Source organism: Podarcis bocagei, assembly GCF_964188305.1.
Source record: "Podarcis bocagei genome assembly, chromosome: 5".
NCBI classification, from domain to species: Eukaryota; Metazoa; Chordata; class Lepidosauria; order Squamata; family Lacertidae; genus Podarcis; species Podarcis bocagei.
In genome coordinates, this window is record NC_138129.1 from 53,494,247 (window position 1) to 53,511,582 (window position 17,336).

At 42.6% G+C, this 17,336-nt stretch overlaps 1 protein-coding gene across 11 annotated transcripts in view; it reads left to right on the plus strand.

Moving 5' to 3' along the window:
* The window catches only part of RNF220 (ring finger protein 220), a 327,427-nt gene that overhangs the window by 302,120 nt on the left and 7,971 nt on the right, over positions 1-17,336 (plus strand). For all 11 annotated transcript variants that reach the window (XM_081195319.1, XM_081195316.1, XM_081195312.1 and 8 more), the window contains 2 exons: positions 10,402-10,510; positions 12,856-12,930. In XM_081195319.1, coding sequence (XP_081051445.1) covers positions 10,402-10,510; positions 12,856-12,930 — 184 coding nt within the window. The remainder of the gene's footprint in view (positions 1-10,401; positions 10,511-12,855; positions 12,931-17,336) is intronic.

The window sequence follows — 17,336 nt, forward strand, 5'->3', positions numbered from 1 at the left end:
TCTTTAGCTTGGATTCTAGTCTGAGTTTGAGAATAATTCAAGTCTCTTAAGGCTCACTTCTTCTTTGGTCAGATTCAAACCCTCCAAAACTTCTATCCATACGAGTTCCAGAACTATGGATTTCCCTGGCATCTCTACTCCTGGAGACCACTACTGTAATCATAATTTCTGTGGGATCTAATGTCGCTCCATGCATGTTCCACAGTACTTACTAAAGTTGATTGTATTGGGAGTATTTAGGGTTTAGATGGACTATGGCCAGAGTAGAGGTTCAAGCAGTCGGTTGAGAATGCAAACAGGTGCACAGGATTTAAAAATAAAGTAGACTGTATGACACTGCTAGTGGCAAGTGGCATTCCACTCCCAACCCATGTTTTGTGGGCTTGACGTGTATTTTACTCTTATTCTATTGTTATTTTCAGGCATTGTACATTTCGGAATTGTATTTCTCAAAGTACAAGAGTCTTCATGTATTTTTGCAAAGCTGCCTATCAGTCCACCTCCCCTACAGCAATACCTTTACATTTTGTGGATCTTTTGATATGATTTCATTTATTCAAAGGAATTCCCTTTCAAAAGGTTTTAATTGTCTGGAAATGCCCTTCACTTTTGGATTTTCCTCCCTCTCCCCCAAACACATTGAACCCCTGGTGTTCAGGTATCTTTTCGATCCTATTTTCCCCCCTCCGTTATTTCAAAGTTTCAACAATGCTGTTAACTTTAATTTGTAGAGTTGCTCCCTGCAAGTGAAAAATCGATGGGGGGCTATCACAGTGTGAAATTCGACTGTCAGTCTTGAGCTTATGGAGTGAGTAAGACATCTTAGAAGGGGGAAAAATCACAGTCTGTGCAGTGCTCAGCTGGGCTATTTCAAAGAGAAGGCAAGGCTGATGGGCCGTTGGAGAGTATTTCAGTTAGATGGATGATGATTCTCTGTGAAATACTGGAGTTAGCCTACAGGTAAGGGAAACCAGAGGTTAGAAAATACAACTAGTTTCCCCTGAAGAACTAAATTACACCTTGGGAAGCTTGAGCCGTGTCATACAGGAACAAAAACCTGTCCCTAAAATTGGCCATTGCCTCTTAACAACAACCAGTAACAAATTAGTCATCATAACTTGCAGTGTTTCAGTTTTGCTCCCTTGTAAAGTTTATAATAAGCTCTTTGGGGCAAGTATTCCATCAAGTGTATACAGCACCTTAAAATGATTTGTGTGCTTCAGTATAGGATTTGTGTGTTGTACATGACCACAGCGTAACTTTAAGATGATGGGCTCAGTTCTGAATCTTGGCCATATAAGTTGCTGTTTCCTCTGACAGCCTTCCATGCCAGTACAGGGGCAGATTGCATATCTGACAGCAGAAAATGGTACCCAAGAGACAGAATGAACACTAAAAAAGAAGCTCTGAGCTGCATGAATCGCATGTCCTTTCCTTGCATTATATGATATCTATTCTTATATCCTGGCTCAGAAGTCTGCACAACTCTGCTCCCTTCTAGCACAGCAATGAGAAGATCAGAAGCACCCACTTCTTTCTTCCACCTAGCTGTGACCTGCCATTTCATCCAAACCAGGGTAAACTGCGATTGGTTTAAACCTGGGGGTGAGAACATTTCCCCCAAAAGTGAGTGGGCAGGGCAAGAAGCAAAAGTAACAGCTGCATCTCTTACTTTTGTACAGTAGGCAACATTCCTATTGCATGGAAGTCTGAGGTTTCTATACACACCACAGACACCCCTCTATCCAGGTAAGCAAGCAAGAGCACATTCCACCCAGGCAGAAGCACTCAAGGAGGGTGTGAGCACAGTTGGTAAGGGATGTAGTCTTGGGGAAACTCCTGAGAGCTGGGTAAATATGCCTGGAGGGCTACATTTGGCCCTTGGGTCTGAGGTTCCACCTGATTTAAGCAGGGCTTTGTCCAAACAGGTGAGGATCAGAAACTAAGATTTTATCTTGGCTTGTTTGGGCAAATAATAACAGTTTGGATAAAAAGGAAGTCAAGGCTTCCAAACTGCTCCTTGCAGTCATGCCAGAAAAGGAATGTGGGGAAGGGGGAACTCATAAACCTGAGGCTTGTTCACATACCACCAGCCTATGATTTAGTTAATGTTACAGCCAGATGCAGCACTATTGCAGCCCAAGAACGCATGCACACAGAGCTCAAATTAAGGGAGGAAAAGGTCAAACTGGTGGAGTCCTGTTCCATTCTGATCTCTTGTGTTGTAGCTGCCCATTCTCTTCCCATTTGAGGATAAATGTGATGAAGCAAAACATGCAGAGTTGTGGGGTTTTTTAAGTGAAGCATTGTAAATTAATATTTTTACCATGTAAATTCACACTGGCTAATGTGGGTGAAACATTTTTCAAGTCCCCCCCCCCCAAAAAAATGTGTGTCTGTTACTATCACCAAAATTAATGTGGCCTTAGTTTTACTATATTTTGCCCCCCTCCTATTAAAAGGCAGCTTCCTAAGGGCTAGAAGTGTGCTGTTTTTTGCAGAAATCTCAAATTTTCATGACATTGAAATCTGCACCATTCATCTCTGCCTTGCACATCCAACTATAGCTTGGTATAAGGTGGTTACTGGAGTTTTGCTCAAATCTTCTCCCTTTCAGTGGTTCATATTTGAGAATAATAAGAGCACAAGCTTCATCTTAATAGAAAGGCTTTTGTTGATTATTTGGGTGTTTGTCTCCATGCACAACTCTCAACATAGCAGTCTCATACAGCAGTCTGGTGGCAGCCTTCCTTCTTCCTCAGAGGTAGCTGTCAGGAGAGCAAGTTGATGTCTTTTCTGATATGGGTCTCTGTGCAAAAAAGAATTAAGCCGTTGTGCAGGATTTAGATGCATTTCCTCAAAGTAGTACTTCTCTTGTTGGGAAATTGCATTTCCTCATCATTCAATGAAAATAGGCAGTCATTTTTTCTGCACCGCTAGTGCTTCAGATATAAAATACCCTTGATAATTGCTGGTGGTGAGCAGCACAAGTCCTTATCTTTCATTCCTGTTATTTTGTGGCCTTTTTTCTTTAGATTTTAATTTACTAGAGAACAAATGTTCCCATCGTGTAGCACTGAAATGCAGAAGTTTATGTAAGAGTTCAATTGTTTTTCAAGGTGATAGACACCAGCAACACTGCCCTTTCCTCCTGCGGTAATGCCTGCCCATTTTATGAACATTTTTACTTACATTTATTCAGTTATTTAGTTCTGTGAATGATTTCAAGTTATTCAATGCATGTCTCTACCCTTCTTTTTTGTTTTTAAAGTAGGGAAGAACACAATTACAGAGTTCCTATGAAGCAACACGCACACAAAGTGGAACAGGCACTTCTGGTCACCAGCTGCTTGTCAAATTTAGAGTTAGTTGTTTGCCAACTATCTTGTAGATGCATGATTGCCCGGATTATGCATAAGAACTTCAGTGCAAGCTTAGCCTTTCGGTACCCTCCTCCTGAAATAAATTAACAAAAATCCTTCTCGGTGGCTAACAGATCTCCACATCCCTGCTGATTCTTCTAATCGTGCTGACTCGGAAACTTCTTACTGCTTTCATTGATTGTTGGTGCCATCTGTCTGCAGTTTGATGGGGCCAGGCACGTGAGGCAGAGGCAGAGAAGGCCGAGTGCCAACTCCCAAACTCACTCTCTGGTTCTGCAGAGACATTTTGGGCTCCATGTCAGTGAAGGGATGGGGAGCGTGAAAGCAGCATAATGAATTCTTCTGTAGGGAAAATCTTTGGGGAATCGTTAGCAGGTCCTAGCTAAATGTAGCTTAGAATGCCTTCTTGTGGCAGTAAGCTTCCCCTCCATGCCACTGTGATAGAGCATGCAAGTGTAAGAAGAATAATTCCTCTGCGGAGTAGAGCAACGCAACATGTTTGCTTTGCATGAAGATTAAATTAGTTAACAGAACTCCAAACTTGGCAAGCAGCTGGTGGCATTAACAAATTGTTCAAGCAAGTATAAAATAGAGGCACTTGTGACGCAGAGGGCCTCTGCTTTGCAGACGCGCACCCTTGCATGCAACTTCTTCCAAATTTTCAGCTTAGAACATGGAAATTAGGCCACAGAACACTACATTATTCATAACTTGGCAACCAGGAACTAGGGCATGTTGCCAAACTAAGTCACCCATTGAAAGTACAGGTGAACAGCATTCTTAATATATTGTACTACAGAAATGCACTATTATCAAGATGGGAGGACACTCCTCTCGGAGAACAATATATTAGCATCCCTGTCAATTCCTCAATAGAGGCAGCATTCCTGCACAGAATTCCAAGTCAGCCTTTTTCAGAGAGGTTCATCTAAAAAGATACATAACTGAAGACATTTCTGTCTGCAGCAGGAAAGCCAGCTCCTTTATTGTAAGAAAATAATGGGGAATTTTGTCATTTCACCTCAATTCGATAATTTAGCTGTTAATCCACTTTCCCCCATTTGAATTAGACTGGAGTAATCCACACCTATTTTAATTTGTATGTGAGGAGAAACTTTGGTCTTTCTCATTCATACCAGTACGCATTCTCTTTTGTGTTTGCCACTGCCTTCCACTTTGTTGATTCTGTTATGCCAGTTAAGTACCAAGAGGGCATGTGTGCACTTGCACCTTGTTTGCTTGTTTTGTGCAAAACTGAGGGATTAAAAGAAAAAAAATAAGATCTATAAAAGGCTAAGTTGCTGAGTCACTCTAACATGCTGGAAAAGAAATTAAGGCAATTTTAAATTCTCAGCACACACTTTTCAGACTGCTTGTCAGTATAAATGATGTAGAAATGTTTAATGTGCTTTGGTGGTGCAAGTAAAGAAGGAGTAGGTTCTTCTTGGTCTCCAAGTACCTGGTAATTCTGCTGCAGACACACCCTTTTGGGGTTGTTGATCACTCCAGAAAAAAAGGGGAAATGGAGGTGTCCAGTTAATGGTTAAATCCTGGGATCACTTATGCCACTTAGGCAGAGTAGGCAGTGAGGATGTTTTGCTTCACTGAGTGGTCCTGACGAAGACTTGACTTTGATCCCAGATAGAGGGAGCAGAGAAACAACCTGGAGCAGCCCAGCTTTTAAAAATTCCCCATTCTCCTTTGAAGGGAGACATAAGAGCCCCTGTCACATTTCCCAGAGAGACACCTTAATTACCTTTGTGCTTTTGAATACTTTTTGGGAAATACATGACTGCTTGGCTTGGCTTACATGAAATGATTGGGGCAAGTTGCCAATTTCCTTTGCATGGTGTAGTTTTCTGATTTTGTGCAAATCTGAGGGATCAAAATGAAAAACCCAGGCACTTTTCAACACAAATAGTTACAAGCCCAGCCAGTAAAGAAATGAAAGTATCGAGGAGGCAGTAGGGTTGTACCCCTGTGCACAGTTCTGGAGGTTCTCCTGAACCACCCTCCAGCCAATTTTTTATGGCGGGGCGATGAAGATACTGCACAAGCTGAAGCCCTTCTGTGACAGGGCTCCTTAGGTGGATCCTGCCCTGACTTTTTGTTGCAACAGCCTAACGATATTACTCCTCTGGAAATAGTTTTTATCAATTCTCCACCAGGCATATTTTCTAGCACATTTGTCCTTGTGCATGCATAGCTGTCAACTTTTCCCTTTTCTTGTGAGGAATCCTATTCGGAATAAGGGAATTTCCCTTAAAAAGGGGGGAAAGTTGACAGCTATGTGTGCATGTGATTCAGCTGTAGGGACATCTAGTAGTGTGTGTCAGTAGTTTACTAATTATTGCTACTACTACATTAATTTTGTATGCCACTTTCCCACATAGATGTACTGTCCCTTAGTGTTGCATTACACGTTGACTGATTTTTCTCTCACAGGTTTATGCCCCCACTTATTCTGGAAATGACAATCTATTGTGCATCTCTGCTCAAAAGCAGTTCATCATCTCATAATTTTATTGTGAACAAACACTTTCTTTTGGCAGAGGGTTGCTTTGGGTGCATATCTTTTATTTAACATAAAATTCCAGGAACAGTCCTGTATCTTAGCATCTATTTCTCGCCGCTAGAAAGAACAAGAGCCTGTAGGTTGTATGAGAAAACCTAAATTTTGCCTGAATTCTTAGACTCCTGAACACCAAAATAAATGACTGTGAAAAGAGCGAAAGGTCCAAGATTTCAGGTGTCGGAAGTAGCCTATGAAGTTTTATTGGTGTTGGATATAATCAGTTCTAAATGTGTTTTACAAGGGACATATAAACAGCAGGGCTATAAAATTTATGGAATGTTATGTACAGTGTGACTATTTATGAAGAGGAAGGAAATTTGTATTCTGTTGAAATAAACTGGAGAGGGAAGATGGGAAGGGAATTTTTTGAAGAAAAACTGGGAAGAAGACTACAACAATGAGACAGTACACACACACACACACACACACACACACACACATGCTCATATCAGACCCTGGTTAAGAAGAACAAATAATAATTAGAGGGGCACTGTGGTCATGGCCCTTTCTGAGCTGCTAGACCTGCAGATTTGTGGAAGTAGCAAAACTTTCCCTTTTGGTTATTTTATGTTTTGTTTTTCTCCCAGCGGCACACCAAGGCAGAATAAGGTAAACAGCCTGTTGCGTCGTCCTCTGTACATTAGGTTTGGGAGTGGGGTGGAGGTATTTTATTCTATGATTCTGCTCTAGTGCTTGACATTCCTCATTTGATTCAATCCCAACTTCTGGTGTGAGACAATTCTCACAGGCTAAAAATTTAATATATTTAGTTTGATAGGTTTTAAGTTTCCTTCCTTTCCATTTTGGTGTCTCTCTGTTCTTGGAGTCTTCAGTCTCCCCTCACAAAGCCCTGCCTGTTTCTGCCCTCTCTTTTCCAACTTCTTCTGCCCGAGGCCCAGATTCCCTTCCAGGCAATCTTCCTGGGGTGTGTACAGTAGGCTAATTTCTACACAAACTCTCACAACTGCCTCTGTCCTCCATCCAGGCATGCAAGAGACATAATCAGAGTTCATGGACGAATTCCAGCTAGCAGGGGTGGTGAGGGCTGTGGCCTAGAGAGGGTTCCCAGGTGGGAGGTTTCCCACCCCTGCAATAAAGGAATAAAACACTTCTGAATATGATAAAGAAAGCTGGCAGCATTAACTGGCCATTCCTGCAGTGGGAATGTCTCTTTCTGAAGCCAGTTACTTATTCTGCCATGTTAAAGCCTGACTGAACCTTCCATGCTGGGGCAGCTATGTGGACTGTGGTGTGCTGGCTGAGCTGGAGTAGAGTTTGTACTTGTTCAGGCTTACTCTATGTCCCCTTCTCAGCTTTGTTAATAAATGTATATTTAACAATGTCTGGAGCATATGAAGTGATAATAACTAAATCAATACCTCCCTCATTGATTGTCCAGGATCCCTCCAGCGTGACGCATGCGGCAATGCAGTAATTTTCCAGCTAACTAACACCCTGATCTACAGCCTCACTATTGATTGACCATTGTATTGGGCAGGCACTGAGTGTTGTTGCTTATGCCTCTATTCTGCCTCCTTCTCTGATTCATTCGTTTATCACTGGACAGGGATGATCATCTGAGAGACTTTCACAAACTGTCCAGCGAGGGGAAGCCCATTAGACTCCTATAAACAAACCATTTCATGTCATTGCCTGCCTCTTCCTGACCAAGGTCTAATTTCTGTTGGTTGGTAGTGTGGTTTGTTATGATTGGAGTTGCTGCCCAACTCACCTGGCTATCAGTTGCTCATTTCTTTAGTGGCTCCCCACTTGTGGAATGCTCTCCACAGGGACGCTCACCTGGCACCTTCATTACATATCTTTAGGTGCCAAGCAAGAACATTCCTCTTCTTCCAGACCTTTGGCTAATTAAATAATCTACAGCCTTTTAAACTGGGTGGAATAGTAATTGTTTTTGTTTGTTACTATGGAATGTATTCTTGTGCTTTTATATGGTAAACCACCCTGTTATCCTTGAATGAAGCAGTATACAAGTATCATCACCATCACCAAATAACATTGGTTTCAGATATCTTACTTAGATTCCTGGAGAGGTGAGCTGGCCTAAGCTATGTTATAGTATTGTTCCTGCTAGATGTCTTTGCTCTTGATACTTGAAATCATGGCTTAGCCTACCCCATGGGTCGGCAAACTAAGGCCTGTGGGCCAGATCAGGTCCAATTGTCTTCTAAATCCAGCCCGCAGATGGTCCAGGAATCACTGTGTGGATTTCCAGCGTGTGTGTTCTTTCCCCCTCTCTCCCTCACATGGTGGCGGTGGCACCTCATCCCTCCCTCCTGGCTTCTCCCCACCCTGCCTAGAGGAGGAAGGGGGGCTGGGCTTTGTTGGTGGCAGCCCCTCTCTGGAGCCCTTTCATGCACCACTCATCTTCCCACCACCACCGCTCACAAGACACAGGAGTCGCAGTTGGCTGAGCGCCCCTCTCGAGCGGACGCCATTTAAAGCAGCCCCTCTCTGGAGTCCTTTCACGTGCTGCTCATCGTCCCTCGTTCATTCCTCCCCCCCCCAAAAAAAAATAGTCCAGCCCCCCACAAGGTCTGAGGAACAGTGGACTGGCCCCCTGCTGAAAAAGGTTGAGGACCCCTGGCTCACCCTATTCTGGTACAGTGGTACCTCGGGATGCGAACGGGATCCATTCCGGAGTCCCGTTCGCATCCTGAAAGCAACATAAGCCGCGACGATGCATGTGCGCGGGTTGTGTTTTGCCGCTTCCGCGCATGTACGCGATGTCATTTTGAGCATCTGCGCATGCGCGAGCGGCGAAACCCGGAAGTAACGTGCTCCGTTACTTCCGGGTTGCCGCGGAGCGCAACTCGAACGTGCTCAACCCGAAGCACATTCAACCTGAGGTATGACTGTACTGAGAGCTACATTTGTTAAAGTAGCAAACAGAATGGAACAATTGGTATCTGCAACAAAATGTAGCAGTGTGGAATGCTCCTGTTCAAGGTTCCAGCTTTCCAGCCAACCACACAATTTTCTAGGATACTCCGTTCTCCTTCTTCCGTCTTTTCAACATCCCCACCCAGTCACACAGTTGGTGAGCCATGCCAGGTGCACTGGTCATACACCATCATCATTGGGTTGTTCTTCCAAGGTTTCCACTTTGTTTCTCAGGTCTACGTTTTTGTACCTCGGCAAACATTGGGGTTTCCCAAGTCTTCTGATGCCTCCCTCTACTGCCATTTTGTCTGCACTTTTTGTCTGCACACTTGGACTATGAGTTTGCTGTTAGTATCTAAGATAAGGATCCTGTTTGGCTATAGAGGTTGGTTGGTTTCTCCTGGAGTCTATGCCCAAGCCATGCAGTTAGTTCCCACCAGAATGGGTATTTGCCCTTCTTAGGCTGTATGTGTACTCAAGTAACAGAGTAATCTGTGGTTGCTTGGCTCTCTGTCATCATTCACAACTTGATTTATAATATTCCCCGGTTGACAGGGCAGTGGCTGTTTTGAGGAGAGAGAAAATGAAATGCTAGACTAAAGAAACATAATTGTTTTGTGTGGCATAAATGTCAATTTATCCGGTTTATTTCGTTTCCTTCATCCTAATTGCTATATTTGGGTTTGGATGCTTCTGCAAGGTTTGCAGTTACTGATATAATATATTGGTTGCTTTTTCTACGCATTGTCAAAATGTGGCAGAGATTTTAATGCTAATAGCCAGGTTGCGCAAACTAAAACTTCTTGTTACAGCTACGTCCCTTTAGCTAGAACATTCCGGTGTTCAAGTTTCGTGGGGGCATCTGGGATCTTGCTGCTTTCCCTCAGCCTTTTTTTCTATTGCATACCCCATGGGTATGTTGCAGCCGTTGCACAACACTACACTTTCAGATGTGCCTGTCCCCCTCATTTATGTTAATTTGGCATCATCTTGCTCGGTCCTCTTGGAAAAGGGACCAACACAATTTCAATACAGTGGTACATTGGGTCACAAACGCTTCAGTTTACAGACTCTGCTAACCCAGAAATAGTACCTTGGGTTAAGAACTTTGCTTCAGGATGAGAAGAAAAATTGTGTGGCGGCGGTGGGAAGCCCCATTAGCTAAAGTGGTACCTCGGGTTAAGAACAGTTTCAGGTTAAGAATGGACCTCCAGAACGAATTAGTTTGTGATCATGCATGCTCTCATGCTCTCTCACCTCCTCTGGAAATACTATATGGCATTGATCCACTAGGACTGGGTTCATGTATTCTGTACCCTGCTCCTTGACCTTTGTTCTTAAACCTGGTGGCTAAAGTTGATTCTCAAGCCTCAGGCAGTCTCTGCTGCTTTGATTCTATTTCTTGAGTTACTTTTACCAGGAACCAACATGCAAGCTGCCATCATGTGGCTTTGCTCTACAACATTTGGCACATATGAAATCGCTGATTTTTTCCCCTCTTAAGAATTCAGCCAGCCCTGACTTTCTCATCTATTTTAGGATTACAGAAGACTCAGCAGTGACAACGTTTGAGGCGCTAAAGGCTCGTGTCCGCGAATTAGAAAGGCAGCTTTCCCGTGGGGACCGCTATAAATGTCTCATTTGCATGGTGAGTAGCTTGCCAGTTGTGGTCATGAATAAGAAAATGACTCTGTACCTCTGCCTGCCCTATAGGAAGGTGGCACAACTGGTGTGGAGAAACTAAAACCTTGTCTTTTGTCCCTCGATTCTGGATGAAAACGGCACAGCTCGGGAATATGTTTCAGTGTGTGCTGCTGTGGTGTGGGCGACATATTGGACCCTGCAGATCTCCCTGTGTCCATGTTCCTGTCTCCCTGCATATACTGTAGGGTTAGAATACGGCCTATTAGCCAAACTCTTTCAAAGTTGCTGATTGTCTACTACACCCTGATGAGGAGTGCCTTGGCTCTTATGATTCACTTACTAAAGTGCTGAAGCGCCCTCTAGTGGCTTGGCGTCTGTAACTTTTTACATCTCTGGTTGCAGGGATGCTGGTATCTTTGTGTCTCTATTTAAGCCCCTCCAAGCTTCCCTCCCCAGGAATAATGGTATCACTTGTCAGGTAGATACTGGGAAGTGTGTGTGTTTCTCCTATTAAATTTTGAATATGATTCCCTTTTCGGCCCTTTTAAAGCAGGGATGGGGAATTGGTAGCCTTCTATATGTTGCAGGACTGCAACCCATATCATCCTAAATTGGCTGGAGATGATGGGACTTGGAGTCCAACACTCCAAAGATTTGCCACCACTGCTCTAAAGGGGTGTTGCTACTGGCACTGTAATTGCATAGTTTTAATATACTTTTGTGTGTGTCCCCCCCCCCAATAAAATAAAACAAAATAAAATAAATGTCAACATTACTTGCAGATCATTTGGGATAGAAAGGATATAGATATTTATAAAATGTATTTTCTTAAAATAAGAAAAATGGAAAACTTGCTCTCCTTTGCAGCAGTGACCTCCAATTCAGCTTACAATATTCACTGAAGAATGAACATTTCTCCTGTCCATACTATTTATTGGGGAAGGCTTTTCTTCCTGCAACAGCTTATCTTTCCTTCCTCCTCATCTCCCTGCAATATTACATTTGTACAGTTGTCACACTATTGCTGCAGGACTAGGGTTCACATCTGCATAGCATCAAGGGGAAGGTTGCTTCATTACTACAAAAATAAATAAAATAATAACAATTCTTGTACAAGTCCTTAGATTTAATGTTTTAGTTTTCTTTGGTTATGAAAACAACTGAAATAAACTGTGGGTGCTAGGAAAGAAACTCAAACGACAGAGTAACAGAGTGAAGTGCCTCTTTTCTGTTGTAAAAAGAATAATCATACAATAATTAGCTATCATAAGAGATACTTGGCAAGTCTTACTGTAAAATCAGGGTATTCAAAATAATGATTGATGCTGTTCCTGGCAAACAGCTGTCATAAACCTGTTGATTTTTATTCCATTGTTGTTCCCATTTGTGGAGCAAGAGGAGATTACTATAACAGCTTGTGCTACATTGCAGTTGGATTATTAACAACAATACAGTGGTACCTTCAGTTGCAGACAGGATCCGTTCCAGAGCTCTGGTCTGATCCTGAGGTTTTCACAACTGGAGGTGTCTGTTCTGTGCATGAGTGTGGCGCAGTAGAGCGCTTCTGCACATGCGTGTGTGGCAAAAACTGGAAAAATACTTCTGGGTTTGCCTCGTGCGTATTCCAAAGGATACGTAACCAGAGGTGTTCATAAGTAGAGGTACCACTGTACTGTTATTATTTTTTACAATTTCTTAGGTGAGGCCTTCTAAAAACAACCTTGAGGCAATTTGCAATATAAAATACAAGCAATATAAAAATATAAAATAATTAAAACAGAGACCACAGCAACCAACTAGTTGATATAAATTCTGAAAAGTCAAATGCCCAGCAGAATGTAACAATATTAACAATCATATGCCTGGGTGAAGAGGAAACTTCCTAGCACCAGGCAGACCTTGATGGGTAGAGCAGTCTGTAAACATTCTATTAACACTGAAATTTTCTTTTGTCTGAACTTCTCTTATGGAGGGTACATGGATGAGGTTCTTGGAAGATGACCTCAGGGTTCCTTCTGGTATGCCTCTTTCAGAAGAGGCACAACTCTTTGAGGTTATGCTTCTTTCCATTGCATGCCTAGCCCACTGTGTAAGGAATATGATTACTATTATTATTAATTACCAGCCTAGTAATTAAAGCACAGTATTAAAAAAACTTTAATCCCCCAGTTGTAGTGTATTCTCAACTGCATGTGAATCAGAAGTTATGCTATGTGGATCACATGAGAAAATGAAGGTGTACTGGTACAGTATGTCCTCTACATCTTGCCCCAAGAGCTCAGGATCTAATAGGGGATTTCTCAAAAATTTCGAGTATATGATGAGGCTGTCTCAATTTTCTTTCCACAGGACTCATACACGATGCCCCTGACCTCCATCCAGTGCTGGCACGTGCACTGCGAGGAATGCTGGCTGCGGACTCTGGTGAGGCTATTAGTTTCTTGGCTGGTGATTCATACATTGTTTCTTTTCCTCAAGTATTTTCCCATCGCTCTCAGCCTTTTGGCTAAGATCAAGTGTAGTATTTTCCCTAGTTCAAGTTACAGTTGGATTGGAGTCTTTTCCAGGGATTCAGTGAATTTAATTTAGGGTGTATGGATTCTCCCACCTCCTTCTCTAACACTAGTGGCAGGATCATACACCTTCTTGTTAACTTTGTTGCATGTGATTTGGTTGGAAAGGAGCTCGGCCTCATTTCCAACATCACAAGTTGGATGACGTGAAGGGCAATGAGCTCTGCACATTGGGCAGTATCCCCTTGAGACTCTAGGCGACTGGTTTTCACTTTGCACCCATGCTTCACCTACCCATCCCTATAGCCTCTCTCAGCCCTTTTGAAGAAGATGCAAGAAACTGCACCACTGAGTGTTGAGTATTTAGGTCATGTACTAGAAAGAAAGCATGCTCCAGGAGTTTGACTAAATAACTATGGAGGTGCAGGATTCAGAGGAGATTGCAGACAGTCGTGGAATGGTAGGGAGAGGCATGTTGACTCCATGGGCCTGTGTTTGTGTGAGTGAGAGTGCATATAAAAGAGAATTTTTAGGTATGTGTGTGGCATGCATGCATGTGCAAGTAATAGGAAATGAGTTTCTTCCTTTCAGATTTTCAAGAAAGGTGCCAAAAGATTTTGTAGTGCACAAATAGCTCAAACACATATTTGCAGATCTCCAAGAATTTAATGAGGAGAGAGTGACTATTTGCAAGTTGCAGAGATGCACATCTTTGGGATACTCCTGTACATGCATCTCAAAGATGCACGTATAGGGGACAATAACCAGAAGCAGACCTGCAAAGAATCCATTAACACTACAGAGAATCCAGTAACCCTGCAGCCCTATTACACGTTTCTGAATGAAACGCAGCATAATCGTAACTTTTTCAACCAAGTAACCATTGAAGTCGTCATCTTTTTTTAGAAAAAGCATAGAAGATTGGGCCCAAATAGAGAAACATAATGCTAAAAAGACAAAAACCCAAAAACTAGTGCAAAGCAGTAGTTACTAAAAGATCCATTCAGCCTTCAACTCTTCCTTGGTGAGGAATGTCTATGAAGACAGATCTGATCTCTAGGCATGAAGCTCTAAAACAGAGGTTACACACACATTTTGCTATGTTGCCCTGGGAACCTGTTGTAGGGCAGAATATAAAGTATTTATATAAAATAAAAGAACACAGATCAGTTTTTGTGTAAACATAAGATCAGAACAAGAAGTAGCATACAGTATTAAACATATATTTCAAACAAGTGATCTCTCTTTAAGACAGAAATATTTTAAAAGCAAAAACTGTGCTACAGCATTTACCCCCTACAGAATCTGCCATCTGTGGCTGTGTTTAAAAACTGCTAGCCATATTGTAAAAGTATAATGTCTCATACACATTTCTATCACACTATTATGACACATGCAGGCTCCCCACCCACCCCGGCATTCATTGTAAAACCAATAGGATTAACAGGCAGATGCCCTCAGTGCCACTTTCACAGACTCGGGGACACCCCATATTCCTGACAGAAGCCTGGATATGTATTTTGCCACCCAACACCTTTCTGTAATGTTAACTTGGATGGTAAGCTTGGATGGGCTTGGATGGTAAGGTGTCATCAGTTAAATATAGTAGGGGGACCTGGTCTGAGGAACAAATATGCTTCCCTAAAGAGCCCCTCAAGCTGCAGTTTGGCACTGAACATTTGCTGTTCTAAAAGCACATCGAAAATAGTAAAAAATAAAATTTATTTGAGATGCACACAGAATATTACAGCTTCTTCAAGTAACTTTCAGCAGGGTCATTGCATACAAAACCCAAACAGAGTTGTAAGCTTTGGGGTGGAATGCATCTCTTACTGTCTCACTTTTGGAAAAAACTTAACTGTCTTTGAAAGTGAAACTGGAGGGAATGTTTTATTACACCTTGATTTAGAAGTTGCTAGGGCTACTGGGACCCAGATGCAGTTAATGGACAGGATTCGGCTTGTGGGCTACCAACTGACTATCCTTGATCTTATTAGTTGACAACAGTTGCTTTCTGAAACTAGTTGTTCAACAGTTTTGTTCCTTTTGTTTAGCAAAGCAAATTTGCGTGCATACCACTTAAATTAGATGGAACTTGGTGGCCTTACTGCTGCCGCCTTCCCCATCCCAAAGTTTCAGTCCCAGTGCCTTTTTGTTGTTGTTCATAAGATATGGCTCCCAGTACTTTTCCAAGCACAATTCAAACTGTTGGTGCTGAACAGCCCTAAATGCCCTCAGCCCAGTATACCTGAAGGAGCGTCTCCACCCCCATCCTTCAGCCCAGACCCTGCGATCCAGCACTGAGGGCCTTCTCGTAGTGGCGCCCACCCTGCGGAATGCCCTCCCATCAGATGTTAAGGAGATGAGTAATTATATAACATTTAGGAAACATCTGAAAGCAGCCCTGTATAGGGAAGCTTTTTAAGGTTTAATGTTTTATTATGTTTTTATATATGCTGGAAGCCAGCCAGAGTGGCTGGGGCAGTCCAGTCAGATGGGTGGTGTACAAATTATTATTATTATTTAATTAATTAATTACTTCTACTACTACAAATAATTCTTGAAGCAAGTATTAAAATGCTTGCCTCTCTTTCCAAGGGAAGGTAAAAGGATCACTAAAACTCCAGAGGCAAGGCTAGAGCATGTACCTAACCCCTGGGCAATATCCATACATTACTGTTCCTGTATATTCCCTTTGTGTGTATCTTGAATGAGACACAGGTAGGCCCACCTGTATCTTCTTTCTTTCTGTTTGAGTGCCATGCAAAGCAGTCCTGCTGTTGTTTTTTTACTGCAACAACTATATTTGCAAAAGGGAACAGTGCTGAAAATTGGGATAGCATTGATGGGAGGAACCCGTTCCGAGTGGTGCCCCAACACAGCCTGTGCATGTTCCCTGCACTGACCAAGCACAACGTTCAGAGTTGGGAATTGTGCAGGGGATGTAATTAATAAGCAGCCGCTCATCTGTTCCCCAGCCCTCGCCTTTTCCCTACAGCCCGCAATTTATTAAAGCGGGGCCTTTTGCGAGGCAGGCTCTCACTAAAAAACCTCTCAGCCTATGTTCGCATGTTTCTAATGTAACCATTAAAACGTAGCCCGAAGACAGCAATAAAAACCCTGGAACGCCTTAGTGCTTTTGTGTCTTGATCAAAGTCAATGTGTGTAATCTCGTTAAGGCTGCCCTTCCCTCCTCCTCCTCTTTATGAATTTAATGGCACGCGGCAGCTGGGCTGGGTGTTTCATACTCTCTGACCTGCATTGTTCTAATTAAGGTATCTCCTTTTATTTTGGGCACAAAAGAGACGCTTGTGTGTGCCTACTGTGTATGTGTGGGTTTTTAGAGTAGCAAGGAACCTTGGCGTAATGGATTTAATAATTGCCACAAGTTACCTTTCTTTGGATGCAAAGCTGGCTTTCTTCCCTCTTGGTGAGGAGAGTGCCGCAAGTCCTCTGTGTGCAGCACACATGGAAAAATGTGCTCCGTAAAGAGGGCAGCATATTTCTCATGTTGTGCAATAAACAATTTGTTGCAGTTAATGGGAGTTATGGGGCGAGGCTGGCTTGCTGGGCTTCCTGACATGTTTGAACATTTCTGGAGATCTGCCATTCTTCCCCCCGTTAGGGAAAAAGTCAAGCTTTTCCTTCTGTGTCTGTGTTTTATATGACCAGATTCAATGTTTGCTTGGACTACTTTGTACTGCGGACTAAGTAAGGAAACTGGAAACAAAGTGGGCATGAAATTCTAAAATTTACATAGGGATGAACATATTTCTCTGCCTGAGCCAAAGCATTCTTTATTCACTAACACAGGAATCACTGAAGAGCTGATCTGCAATATTTCCCTTCATTTTTGACTGGCCTCCCAGAAATGACTGTCACGTTCTTCGCTCTGGGTGACAGTTTTACCTGCTAATCATTAATATGTCATTTTCAGTGCATTAAGTTATTTTCCATCCTTATCCTTTTCATCTCCCCAAGAACAACCATGTTTAGCTGCTTTCCCATTTCCCATCTGGGAACTATAGCAGTAACAGCCCTGATATTGGAAATACAGTTGCTCCATTTGTTGAAAGGAAACAGAGTTTTAAAAGGCAGTGGGAATAAAAGACTACCCACAGCGATGAGAGATTTGGACCCAATTTAATCCTGTCTTCTGGTCAGCTGGAGCAACTGCTTCCAAAGTAAGAAAACAGTGCCGTCTGGGACATAGAGAGTTATTAGGGTGAGGAAGCTGAAGCGGGAGAAAAGGATGTTTTCTTTGCTTCTTCCTCTCCATGTATAAAATTAAGTTTGTAGCAGAAATGCTTGTTTGCC